This window comes from Schistocerca americana, chromosome 7 (genome assembly GCF_021461395.2).
Source record: "Schistocerca americana isolate TAMUIC-IGC-003095 chromosome 7, iqSchAmer2.1, whole genome shotgun sequence".
Lineage (NCBI taxonomy): Eukaryota > Metazoa > Arthropoda > Insecta > Orthoptera > Acrididae > Schistocerca > Schistocerca americana.
This window is the reverse complement of record NC_060125.1, coordinates 310,497,542-310,511,958: the sequence shown is the minus strand read 5'-3', so window position 1 is coordinate 310,511,958 and position 14,417 is coordinate 310,497,542. Positions and strand designations below refer to the sequence as shown.

Below are 14,417 nucleotides of genomic sequence, written 5' to 3'. Positions count from 1 at the left end.
TCATAAACAATGATCTCATTTATATCCACACCACTTATTGGTTACCAGTATAATAATTTTAGTCACATCATATTAGGTTTGGCTGTTGTGAATTTCAAGTTAATAGCAATTTTCTCAGGTTTACAGAAACTTTTTCTAATACTCTCAATATTTCTATTTTCTTTTACAAAATTAAAATTTTGGTGCATACTCAGCAAATACAACTCACATAGCATCTCCTTTTCCATATTACTCCTCAGCAAGATTTAAAGCTACAAAACATGCTGAATGAGTGTTCTATAGCTACAGTGATGGGCAGCATTATCTTTAGAATCAAGAGTTCTATATCAGTGAAGAAAGCATGAGTTTTGATGCTGTAAGCTGTAGGGAGACTCAAGTATTTAACGATTTAAGTAAGTCTAATTTTGGTATTGCTAATGAACACTTTTACCAATAATTATAAAAATTTAATGATTTATTACTCCAGCATCATACTTATGTACAAGCAGCATGACACAAATTTGTACTTCAAATTTCATTTCAATGTTTCATAGCTTTGGAAACAATTTCTCAGTGAAATGATCCATGTCTTCATGGCATTTCATGAGTATGTCAAGGATTCCATTAATATCCTCTCCTATCTTGGGCAAACCCATTCTCTTTGTCTGCAGTGCATTAGCCACTGGTTTCAATACTTCTAGATACTGTGCTATTATAACTAGCACCAAAAAGACAATGATTTCCTAACTGCTGCATGCAGCTGGTAAGTTGAGTTTCTCTTGGCATAAACTCCCTGAAAAAGTCATTTTTTCATTGCTTTGCTTCTGCTTTTTTTCCATTGTTAGCTGGAAAATTCATCCGACATAAAGGCACAGGTCATTTTGGTGGCAGCCACTGTTCTCTTCAGTTTTAGAATGGCTTACTGAAGCATTTGTGTGGGAGGAAGATTTGGATTATGTAATAAACATAAACTGAAGTTTTAAATTAATCCTGTAATTCCACACACACTCCCCATGCCCAAGGAATGTTTCCTGCCACCATTCTCTAAGTTCTACAGTGTGTCTGAAATTGCAGAAAAATAATTTTGATTATCTTTGGAGTTCTTGAAAAATTAGGATGTAAGACTTGATGTCAGTTGTATTTTATGGTTATTTACGGCAGTGTGCTAACTAGAGTTTTTCTGTAGATTCATCAATTTTACTGCAGGGTAAGATTATTAAATTGTTCGACTCATAAGATTCCACCAAAATTCTAACTCTTCATCAGGAAACCACTCATATTTACATAAACTCAAATTAATGCACAATGCATTATGAGTCTGAAAGTAAGAATATGTGCAGTAGATTTAAGGGATCAATTATAAAATTCTAGTGATTTTTTTTTAAACATTGAGAGTTGTTAAATCCGTGGTTATTCCAGGGTTTACTGAATTGAAACCACATTTCTAGATGATTTCTCGTATTGATGATACCAACATGGTTGTTTTCTAGCTCATGGTCTTTTATTAATACATATGTATCATCTGCAATAGTGGGAATTAATGAAGTTCGGTGGCAGGAGGAACAAGACTTCTGGTCAGATGAATACAGGGTTATAAATACAAAATCAAATATGGGCAATGCAGGAGTAGGTTTAATAATGAATAAAAACATAGGGATGAGGATAAGCTACTATTAACAGCATAGTGAATGCATTATTGTAACCAAGATAGACACAAAGCCCATGCCTACCACAGTGGTACAAGTTTATATGCCAACTAGCTCCATAGATGATGAAGAGATTGAAGAAATGTATGATGTGATAAAAGAAATTATTCAGATAGTTAAGGAAGACAAAAATTTAATAGTCAAAGGGGACTGGAATTCGATAGTAGAAAAAGGAAGAGAAGGAAAAGTAGTAGGTGAATATGGACTGGGGTTAAGGAATGAAAGAAGAAGCCGCCTGGTAGAATTTTGCACATGGCATAACATCATAGTAACTCTTGGTTTAAGAATCATGAAAGAAGGTTGTATATATGTAAGAGGCCTGGAGACACTGGAAGGTTTAAGATAGATTATATAATGGTAAGTCAGAGATTTAGGAACCAGGTTCTAAATCGTAAGACATTTCCAGGAGCAGATGTGTACCACTGTAGATTAAAACTGAAGAAACTGCAAAAAGGTATAAATTTAAGGAGGTGGGACCTGGATTTGGATAGACTGAAAGAATCAGAGGTTGCAGAGAGTTTTGGAGAGAGCATTATGGAACAGTTGACAAGACCACGGGAAAGAAATACAGTATAAGAAGAATGGGTAGCTTTGAGAGATGAAATAGTGCAGGCAGCAGAGGATCAAGTAGGTAAAAAGATGAGGGCTAGTAGAAATCCTTGAGGAACAGAAGAGATGTTGAATTTAACTGATGAAAGGAGAAAATATAAAAATGCAGTAAATGAAGCATTCAAAAAGGAATCCAAACGTCTCAAAAATGAGATTGACAGGAAGTGCAAAATGGCTAAGTAGGGATGGCTAGATTACAAACGTAAGGATGTAGCAGCATATATCACTAGGGATAATATGGATACTGCCTACAGGAAAATTAAAGAGACCGTTGGAGAAAAGAGAACCACCTGTATGAATATCCAGAGCTGAGACGGAAAACCAGTCCTAAGCAAAGAAGGGAAAGCAGAAAGGTGGAAGGAATGTATAGAGGGTCTATACATGGGTGATGTACTTGAGGGCAATGTTATGGAAATGGAAGAGGGCATAGATGAAGATTAAATGGGAGATATGATACTGCATGAACAATTTTACAGAGCACTGTAGGACCTGGGTCAATATGATACTGCATGAACAATTTTACAGAGCACTGGAGAACCTAAGTCGAAACAAGGCCCCAGGAGTAGACAACATTCCATTAGAACTACTGATAGCCTTGGGAGAGCCAGCCATGACAAAACTCTTCCATCTGGTGAGCAATATGTATGAGACAGGTGAAATACCCTCAGACTTCAAGAAAAATACAATAATTCCAATCCCAAAGAAAGCAGCTGTTGACAGGTGTGAAAATTACTGAACTATCAGCTTAATAAATCATGGTTGCAAAATACTAACAGGAATTCTTTTCAGATGAATGGAAAAATGGGTAGAAGCTGTTTTGGGGAAGATGGGTTTGGATTCTGTAGAAATTTTAGAACACGCAAGGGAATACTCACCCTACAACTTATTTTAGAATGTAGGTTAAGAAAAGCCAAACCTACATTTCTCGCATTTGTAAACTTAGTGAAAACTTTTGACAATGTTGACTGGAATACTCTCTTTCAAATTCTGAAAGTGGTAGGGGTAAAATACAGGGAGTAAAAGGCTATTTACAATTTGTACAGAAACTAGAGGGCAGTTATAAGAGTCAAGGAGCACGAAAGGGAAGCAGCGGTTGAGAAGGGAGTGAAACAGGATTGTAGCTTTTCCACAATGTTGTTCAATCTGTATATTGAGCAAGCGGTATGAAAACAAAAGAAAAATTTGGAGTAGGAATTAAAATGCATGGAGAAGAAATGAAATCTTTTATGTTTGCCAACGACATTGTAATTCTGTCAGAGACAGCAAAGGACCTGGAAGAGCAGTTGAACAGAATGGACAGTGTCTTGAAAGGAGGATATAAGATGAACATCTACAAAAGAAAAATGAGGATAATGGAATGTAGTTGAGATCTGAGGGAGTTAGATTAGGAAATGAGACACTTAAAGTAAGCCAGGTAACTGCTGATGATCAAAGTAGAGAAGATATAAGAAGAGAAATTTGTTAACATCAAGTATGGATTTAAGAGTCAGGAAGTCTTTTCTGAAAGTATTTGTATGGAGTGTAGCCATGTATGGAAGTAAAACATGGACGATAAATAGTTTAGACAAGAAGAGAATAGGAGCTTCTGAAATGTGGTGCTACAGAAGAAAGCTGAAGATTAGGTGGGTAGATCACATAACTAATGAGGAGGTACTGAATAGAATTGGGCAGAAGAGGAATTTGTGGCACAACTTGACTAGAAGAAGGAATTGGTTGAGAGGACAGATTCTGAGGCATCAAGGAATCACCAGTTTAGTAATTGAGGGAAGCGCAGAGTGTAAAAATCGTAGAGGGAGACCAAGAGATGAATACACTAAGAAGATTCAGTAGGATGTAGGTTGCAATTGTTACTCGGAGATGAAGAGGCTTGTCGAGGATAGAGTGGCATGGAGAGCTGCATCAAACCAGTCTCTGGACTGAAAACCAAAACAACAACAACATCGTCTGCAAATAAAACAAACGGGGCATTTATAATGATGGGTAAGTCAGCAATGTAGAACAACAAAATGCATTTTAGAATAGAGCCTTGAGTGACACTTTGTGTATTGTTATGCATTTTGAAGAATAGTTGTTTACATTTGAAGAAATATTTACTCTCTGTTTCCTATTCTATATGTATAAAGTGAACAAGTGTAGAGAGCTACCCCTGATCGCATAACTGTCAGTTTTATAGATAAGCGGAGCATGATTTATTGAACAGAGGTGTTTTTGAGGACACAAAAGAGCTTTACTCTTCCTGTCTGATGATGCTTATATTGTCAACAGACATATTAATTGTATGTACAGTACTTCTTCCATGGTGGAAACCAAATTGATTTCTCAAAATAATCACATACTCTTCAATAAAATTTTGAATCTGGATGGCAAAAGCCTTTTTAGATTCTTTTGACAGGGCTGGAATAAGAGAGATGGGATGATAATTTCTCATATCCTCTCTTGATGCTTTTTTGAACAGCAGTTTTACTTCTGCAACGCCTTTCAGAAATGTCCATGTCCAAAAGATTGGTTTATTATTATAGATACTGAATGTCCAGTTATTTTACTCACAAATTTCATGACAAGGAGCTTTGATCCCCAGTTCAGATTTCACAACTGACCACACTGCCATTAATTTTTCTCATGTCCTAAAATTTATCTATTATTTGTCATTTGACAACTTACTTAACTATAATTTTATATTATCTAACATATTCATCCAAGTCAGTTTTTCCATTAGTCTTATTTCCTTATGTAACTCTCTTTTCTAAGCGCAGTGGTTTTTATACTGTTAGTGACTCATTTTAATTTTTTTGTTGCTTTGTTAAAAAAATGTTTTAGGTGGAAATTCTTCATTGAAAACACTTGCTACACTACTTAAAAAGGCTCCAGAATTTGCAATGCTTGAAATATTTTGGTTGAAGTGCCATTCTGTCTCTTTCAGCATATCATTAAATAAAATAAAGTTTTCATGATGAAAGTTTCTGATTAAAAAACCTTTTTTACATGGTTGTTCCCTGCTTTCTGTGGACAGCTCAGTGAATAAACCTGAATGATCGGAAATTCCTAAATCCATACAAAATTGACATGCATCATCAAACTGTTGTCAGTATATGTAGCTGACTGAGCATTTTCTCTTGTATGTCCAAATAAATTTAATTTGAAACTGTATTTTTTATTAAGTCAATGAATTTTTGAGTGCATTGATGTTGAGATCTGCAGCAATTAGAATTTTTTCTTGTTTTGTTTACTGAGGTGTTCTAGCAAACTTTGAAATATTCATAAGAAATTGTCAGTAAGTTTGACTAATACAACAGAAATATAACTGCAAGAAAGAAACTGATATTTCTTTGGCATTGATGCCATACATTTACTTTCAGGTCAAAATCCAGGTCTTCCATATCTTCAGATACCCATCAATCTAACAGCAACAGCGGTGTGAGGTATATTCCATCATCCACAAGTGATACAAGTGAACATGGTCAAGTCAGTTTCAACCCAAGTGGTATGCAACAAAAGTATCTTTATTTATAATTTATCTTAGTATCAGTATTGTACCTATACTCACAGTACTTAAAGACTTTGTAGCACCAACAACGACATAAATAAGGTGACAATGTACTTGTGCTTTTATAAATACAGAATTCCTCCTTGGAAACCTAGTAAGATAAAAGACCAATAGAAGTAAAACTGTAAACGACAATTAATGCCACTTAAAATTTGATATCAAAACTAGTAATTATGCACAAGTTGATGATGAATGTAACTGGACTTCTAACATACTAGTGCTTCAAGTTAACATACTAGTGCTTCAAGATGCTTTCCCATGTATTTATATTCTGTGGCCTCTAAATTTGCACCTTATCTTCTGAAAATAATTACTTATTCATTACTTTGTAACTGTGTAGAAAAGTTTTGTATGTCTTTAGTCCTTCAGTGTGTAAATTTGTGTAGCTTATTGTTTTCAGCTACTACTGTGATTTCTGTATCTAATAATCTTTTTCTAAATTGTTATTAGATGACAACACTATCATTTTTACCAGTTGTTTTAAAGATTCGTGATAATGAATCCATTTATAATAAGGGGCACTATGTTTTAAATACAAAGGCAATGAGGAGCAAAGAGGCTCAAGTCTAGGTGACAATAGATCTATTCAGGGACAATACTTTCCATAGTTTGGAAGTATCATTGGACTTCACAAGTTCATCCAGATATGTTATTCAGTTAAACTGTATTACGAGTTTTTTTATTGACAATAATGCTACAAGCATTAAAGTGGTGGTACAAGTATTGTCTTTTTGGGAATATAATATTAAACAAGAAATACCATAAATGCAAAGCATTTTTAAAGGCAACAAAATCTGAAGATTTATCCTTTTGGATAGAAAATTTAGCTATATTGGTTTTTATATGCCTCTTCCCTTGTTGTTTACATATTACCATAAAATCCTAGAACCATCACAGCTTTGACAGCTACACCTTAATTTGTAATGTTAAAAAGTATGCTTCAACACATAGCTTACACTGGAAATGTGCTTTTCATTTACTGAATAAAATTCATTTTCACTGATTGCCATTCTGATGTTTCCCTCTCTATGTGGCACTTACATCAGGACCTGCTGAGTCCTTATCCTGTTACTTGCAAGTGTGGACCTAATGTTGTTGCCTACTTTGCACTTTCAGTGTGACACATTTCACCCATATTTCAGTTTTAGGTGATTTATGTTACACCATTATTCTGAACACAGACACTGAGTATTATTTTTATTTAAAGAGACAAATTACAAGTTTTAAAAAAGCAATGCATTTCAGTAGTTACACAGGAGGTACCATGACAAATAAAGGGAGACCATAGAAGTTACAAGAGGATGTAGAAGTTAAATAATTTTAATTAGAAAGAGGAGGGTCTGAAGCCAAACAGTATCTGGATTACAGTTCTGAAGATGATGTATACCAATTTTCCATCACGATATAGAGGAGACATTGAGTCTCAGGCAGGCATAAGGAAAAGGATACTAGTATTCAGTCTTGAACTTTCCTTTGCTTGATTTAGTCTTCCAGCATTGGGTGATATAAAAAGTGGACCACAACAACTGACAGTGGTCAGTTGCTTTCGAGTATTCAAAACAGATAACATCATGCCTTTGCATGGGATCAAATGGCAACAGAATTTTATTTCCATCAATTAGCCAGGGTGTGCATTGGACGTTCAAAAAAGTTTCTACTCTCCTTGAAGATGTTCTCTACAGACAGGAACAAAACATTGAGTATGAACGTGACATACATTTGGCTATGGAAAAATAGGCAGGAATATTTTAATAAGTGTGACATTTCCAATCCTGAAATTTTACATTTTATGTATGTCTGTGTGTTTTTTCTCTTGTCAGCCCTGGAGAAGCACATTGCCCAGAATCTCAGCAATGTTTTCAGTTCTGTTTACATGTCTGTCAACCACTCAGTGCCCCAGCTATGTGGTGATGGTTACCTATACTTCTTTCATTACATATTATAAGCCCCTACTGTACATGTATCTATACTCACCATTCTTACAGACTGTGTTGATACTAACAGAGATATAAATAAGTTAACCATTTTCATCAGTAGCAGCCATTTGATACCCACTGGAAAGTAGCCACCTACAGAGCTCTTCAAGCCTTAATTCATTCAGTCTTCATTATTAGATGGCTTGTGTACAAATTATTATCATCTTATTCAAACATAACTGATGGTTTCTACTATTTTCTTGTTGATGTGTTGATTATAAATAATTTTAGCCTTATTGTAACTGATTTTCACCCCTCACTTTTTCAGTTAGTTGTTGAAGTTTATGGGCACTAGGAGAAAAGAGTACTATATCATTAGTGAAACATAAGTTTTTCTTGAAATAACTGGATTAATAGATCTGTCTCAAACCCAAAAACCAAATCTTTATTATTACTCTGATAAACACTAAACTATGAAAATCAATAAATTACAAAGAATAAGCAATGGTGATGAATTTCTCAGCTGTCTCAACTATCATCTCTGGATAACTGCCACTGTAATACATTGCCACAGTGCACCCCCCCCCCCCCCCCTTTTTTGAGGATGGGGCATGCAGGTACCATTGTGTGGCAACTGTCTGTCTGGATAATGTAGCTGCTGTTTCTTCTCTTCTGACTGTGCAAATCTTCTTCTGAAACCCTGGTGCACCTGTAACCGTTGGACATGTTGGATAAATGTGACATCCAGCTCAGGAGAACACTGGTCTGCACTGTCCTGTTGTTGATTGAGGTGTCTCACTAGGTGCCACAGCCAGTGCCCATGGCTTGCTTTGCTCTTTTAGAGGCTGCGGTTGATTGGCTGATGAGGCGTCTGGAGTGTAGGGGTGCAGAGGTATGACTTTCCTTCCTGCCCGCTTTCTCTGTCTGCCTGGACTGTGTGTTCAACTGGCTGCTCGTCCTCTTCCTTCTCACACATCTGTGAATTACTTTTCTCCTCATTCGTAAGGACCACTCTATTATCTGGTGTTAATGTGTCTTCACCTTGTTGCTTATTTGTGGTTCCGAGTGTTGTAGGCTGCTCTGTGTCCTCATCCTGTGCCACATATTCTGGCTTTAGTCTCTCTGTAGATACTGTCGTGGCCTTGCCTTCTTGCTCTATGAGAAAAGTATGTGTCTTATGGTTTAAGAGTCAGTATGGTCACACATATGGCGGGCACAATGATGGTTTGACTGCATCTACTCATAATCACACGTGAATATTGATGAAGTGCTCTATGAATAAATACAGGTCTTATTCTGTGAAGCAGAGGAGCCTGTGGGCGAAGTTTTTGCATTGAATGTCATAATTTTTGTGAGAAGTTGGTTAACATGCATGCTGAAAGTATCATTGTATTTTGTTGTTCTATGAAGTCAGCGGGAATACAAATTCCGCTGGCCAGGAACCAGTTGACTTGGTGCTAGATTGATATCAGCTGTAACAGCTGTTCACAACCCAAGCAGCACTGTCAGCAAAGCTTCAGTCCATGTCTCCTAATGACACATGAGTGCAACTTAAAGAGCTCTGTGGAGTCTTTTTACTGTACCATTGGTGGCAGGATGATAGCTTGTAGTCCACAAATAGGAAATTCCACATAATCTTGTAAGCTCCGAAAAAAAGTTCACACTGAAACTGACATCCCCAGTTGGTTGTCAGTTGGGACTCTAAATCTGGTGATCCTTACACTGAAAAAATTCCTAGCCACTGTATCTGGCTTCTGGCTAATGCATAGATCAGTCAGTCATTGTAAGTAAATACATATATCCTTCTGACAAGAGTAATGGTCCCACAATGTCTACATGTATACGAGTAATTCTTGTTGCTGAAGTACTGATATTACCAATGGATGCATAAACGTGCCATACAACCTTACATTTTTGACACTGTAAACATTCTCTTGCCCATTGTTGAAAATCTTTGTCTGTGTTTGGACAAGTAAAACGCTGAAAAACAAATTCCTGGATGTGGTAGGTCAAGAACCATGTGAAATATGGTCTTACTGAATTGTTCAGAAATGTTAGGGTGAATCTGACTGCATGCTGTGTTACACCAAAATGACATTTGCGTGGCCGGTACATAAATTTCTTTCAATTCATAACTCGAATTTTTGTCTTCCTTTAAGCTGTGCAATTCTTCATCCATTTTTAGCTGGCTGTGAAATTCCTTGAATCACTGTACACGCTCTTGATAGACAGTCTGCCACACTGTTGTCATAACCACTGATGTGATGTATGTCCATTGTAAATTGTTCTATGAATTCCAAATGTCTGATGCAATGTGGGGAACTCTCTTGGTGGGCATTGACTGGTGAGCAGTAGTCTGTATAAATAGAGAGGGGTCTTGCCTCTGTATCTGTACAGAAATATTTTACTGCTTTGTACATTGCCAGTAACTCCCCATCGGTAGCTGACCACAGATTTAAGTTGGTGTCAGATTTCTTGAAAAGAATGCCAGTGGCTGCCATATCCCTGCCTGCTACCTGCTGCTGCATTGCTACACCAATGGTGTACCATTAGATCCACCTCTGCAGTATGACTTGGTTGACATAAAAGAGTAGCCAATACCAAAGAATAATTGAGTTTAGAGAAATTTCCTGTCATCTGCTGTGACCATGTCACCTGATGTTTACCACTGGTATGTTTCCCTGGTAGCACTGCATTAAGGGGCTCTTGAATCTCAATGAGATGCGGCAAGTGATGCCTGTAAAAATTTATCTATCCCGAGAAATGACATAAGTCATGGTACATTTCTTGTTGGTGAATATTTACTATCGCTTGGATGTGCTTTGGAAGGGGTCTTATACTTTCTGCTGTTACCTCATACCTCAGGAATTTGATGTTCCATTTTGCTAATGTACACTTATCAGGGTTAAAAAGAACATCAAATTTTTGCAAACGATTGAATAATTGTCGTAAATGTCTCTTGTGTTCTTCCTCATCTCATGAAAACACCAAATATCATTGATATAGGCAAAACAATATTTTAATCCACATAAGTCCTCATCTATGAATCACTGCCATGTTTGCAGAGCATTCTGTAACCCAAATGGCATAAATTAAAAGGTATTATAACAACTGTTTTTGGAATATCACAGGGAACCATCGGAATCTTGGTGTACGCATTATCACAATCTATGGCACTGAATACTGTTGCCCCCTGCAACATGCCCTTAAAGTTTTGAATGTTTGGTATTGTTAAACAGTCTGTCTCTGTCCTGGCATTTAATGTTCTGAAATCACCATGAGGTGTACAGGTTTTGTCTTTCTTACTCACCAGATGTAGTGGCGATGCCCAAGGGCTGTCCGAACGATATACCATTCCTGTGTCTAACCATCTATCAAAGTATTGTTTGGCTGTTGCGTACTTCTGTGGTGCTAGGCAGCAGTACTGGGTGTAGACCAACAGAGCAGGTATAGTTGAATGCTTCCATTGCGTTGTCAGAGTGATAAACTCCAGGTAGTCATGCAACATTTGTGGAAATGGGTTGTCATCCTTAGCCATGATTGTTGTTGTTTAAAATTCCACCAGTTTGATGGCAGGAATCTTGTGTGACAAATCACTAGTAATTAGTAGTTGATTTAATATATCAGTTAGTAACATGAAATTTTCTGGGAAGTCTGTTCCCAGAATGGGATGGGCAACAGCAGCCACAATGAAATTCCATGTTCCTTAAATCTCTGGACTTAGTGTCACTGTCATTTGCTGCCTTCAGCGTAAACATTTGCCTGGGTTACATCATCCCAAAGCACTGTTGTGGCAGAATGCTAATATATGATCTGCTAATGACAAGATATTCTTTTCCATTCAGAGTGTCCTTGACAAAAATATGCCTGTCCTTGGTATTGCTGAATTGTTGATTAGCACTTTGCACAACAGTCACATTGTGTTGCTCCTGTCTCTCATTTAGATTTGTGGGGTGATTACATTATGTAAAAAAAATTGTGGTTGATAATGCCCCTTATCGGCCACTCTTGAAATTTGGGTACCTGCATGGTTGTACACACTTCTTAGCCCATAAACCAAACTTGCTGTGATACCAGCAGCACACTATCAAATTTTCCCTTCTTGAACATGACCTGTGGTCGTACTGTTGAGATAGCCACATCTTCCTTGGACACGGACTAGTGATGAGTTCTTATTCCAATATCGTAAAGCAGCACTGTAGGTTTGTCCACACAGTTTGTATTCTTCTTTTTTAATAGCTTCCACCTTCCTCTCTCCTGTGTTGTCCTCTTGGGGTTTATCCTCTGATTCCCCCTTAACTCTGGCACATTTCCTTGATGTTGTAGTCGCTGGTACAAACTGGGACTTAGTGTCCACTTCTCCCACCAATTCTGATAGCAACAAGTTATTGTGGGCTGTCAGTATTAATCCAATATTTGTTGGAAGACAGTTATGCCAAATAGTACATAATGGTTCATCTGAATATAGACTATATCCAGTTTACAAAAATGTAGCTCAGTTTGACACTGTTGTTTTCTACATTATACTGTTGGAAAATGTTGTCCACTCACGTAAATCACTCTTTTTGTAATGTAGTCCAAAATTTCAGCAAACAAAATGTTGTAGTCTTACTTCTGGTAGCTGTAGTGATTCGCTCATTTGTGCCGAAGACTACTGTACACTTGTATCTTCCCATTGCTCTGCCATCATTGCGCTGTACTGCTTTTTATTTGTGACTTGCAAGGTATTCTTTTTTTGTTCAGAGTCACCAATGTATCTGCTCATTATTCTCTATTCATGTCTTATCCAAAAACCAAATCTCTGTTATTACTCTGATAAACACTGATCTATGACAACCACTAAATTAAAAGAATAAACAATAGCGGTGAATTTTTCCTCCATATCAATTATTGTCTCAGGGCTGCTGTCACTGTAATACATCGCCACGTGTGTATTTCCATCAATATGAATTTCTTTCTCTGTTTCCTATTGTAGGAATCTGAAATTTCACATATAATTACAGTCCAGCCTGGATTTTTCATAATTTCATTTTTTATGTTCAGTGTCATCAGATTTTTTTAAAATCTCTGTATTTCAGTTGTTCTCATTTATTAATGACAATGCAGGTACAAGATATGTTAAATTCTTTGTTATTCCCTGAAGGAAGTGTGCCTCAGCCTATGTACAGACCATCATTCAGAATGGAGTGGTTCAGAAGGAAGTGACAACAATTTTCTCTTGCTATATGTATTGCTTCTACTAAACAAGAAGGAACAGACACACTTTTATAATTTTCACATTAGGTCTGTCTGTATACAATTGAACGAAATGAATATTCTCATGTCATACAGGTTTCACCTTTATTTGTAGAATAGGCATCATTAGTGGCCTGAAATATCAACACTGTGCATTCAGCAATATTATAAGGAAAGTTGCTACTCACCATATAGCGGAGATGCTGAGTCGCAGATAGACACAACAAAAAGATTTTCACACTTAAAGCTTTTGGCCAGTGGCCTTTGTCCACAGTAGACATACAAGACACACACGCACACACACACACACACACACACACACACACTCATGCAAACGCAGCTCACACACATGACTGCAGTCTCAGGCAACTGAAACCACACTGCGAGCAACAACACCAGTGCATGATGAGAATGGCGACTGGGTGGGGAAAGGAGGAGGCTGGGATGGAGAGGGGGAGGAATAGTATGGTGGCGATGACGGACAGTGAAGTGCTGCAGGTTGAGCAGTGGGATGGGGAGAGGTGGGGAGGAGGGGCGGGGGGGAAGTAGCGGAAAAGGTGAAAAATAGAGAGAAATAAATAAATAAATAAATAAATAAGAAAGACTGGGTGTGATGGTGGAATGATGGCTGTGTAGTGCTGGAATGGGAGCAAGGAAGGGGCTGGATGGATGAGGACAGTGACTAACAAAGGTTGGGGCCAGGAGGGTTACGGGAATGTAGGATGTATTGCAGGGAAAGTTCCCACCTTCACAATTCAGAAAAGCTGGTGTTGGTGGGAAGGATCCATATGGTGCAGGCTGTGAAGCAGTCATAGAAATGAAGGATATGATGTTTGGCAGCGTGTTCAGCAGCAGGGTGGTCCACTTGTTTCTTGGCCACAGTTTGTTGGTGCCATTCATGTGGACAGACAGCTTGTTGGTCGCCATGCCTACATAGAATGCAGCACAGTGGTTGCAGCTTACCTTGTAGACCACACGATTGGTTTCACAGGTAGCCCCGCCTTTGATGGGATAGGTGATGTTAGTGACTGGAGTAGGTGGTGGTGGGAGGATGTATGGGACAGATCTTGCCTCTAGGTCTATTACAGGGGTATGAACCAAGAGGTAAGGGGTTGGGAGCAGGGATTTTGTAAAGATGGATGAGTTTATTGTGGAGGTTCAGTGGATGGCGGAATACCACTGTGGGAGGGATGAGGAGAATAGTGGGCAGGACATTTCTCATTTCAGGGGATGAGAAGAGGTAATTGAAACCCTGGAGGAGAATGTAATTCAGTTGCTCCAGTCCTGGGTGATGCTGAGTTAAGAGGACAATGCTCCTCTGTGGCTGGACGGTGGGGCTGTGGGAGATGGTGGGAGATTGGGAAGATAAGGCATAGGAGATTTGTTTTTGTACAAGGTTGGGAGGATAATTATGGTCAGTTAAGGGTT

The 14,417-nt window shown here is 37.9% G+C and overlaps 1 protein-coding gene across 3 annotated transcripts in view; it reads left to right on the top strand.

Moving 5' to 3' along the window:
- LOC124622090 (mast/stem cell growth factor receptor kita-like) overlaps positions 1-14,417 on the top strand; it is a 299,069-nt gene that overhangs the window by 222,711 nt on the left and 61,941 nt on the right. For all 3 annotated transcript variants that reach the window (XM_047147668.1, XM_047147669.1, XM_047147667.1), the window contains exon 15: positions 5,651-5,775. In XM_047147668.1, coding sequence (XP_047003624.1) covers positions 5,651-5,775 — 125 coding nt within the window. The remainder of the gene's footprint in view (positions 1-5,650; positions 5,776-14,417) is intronic.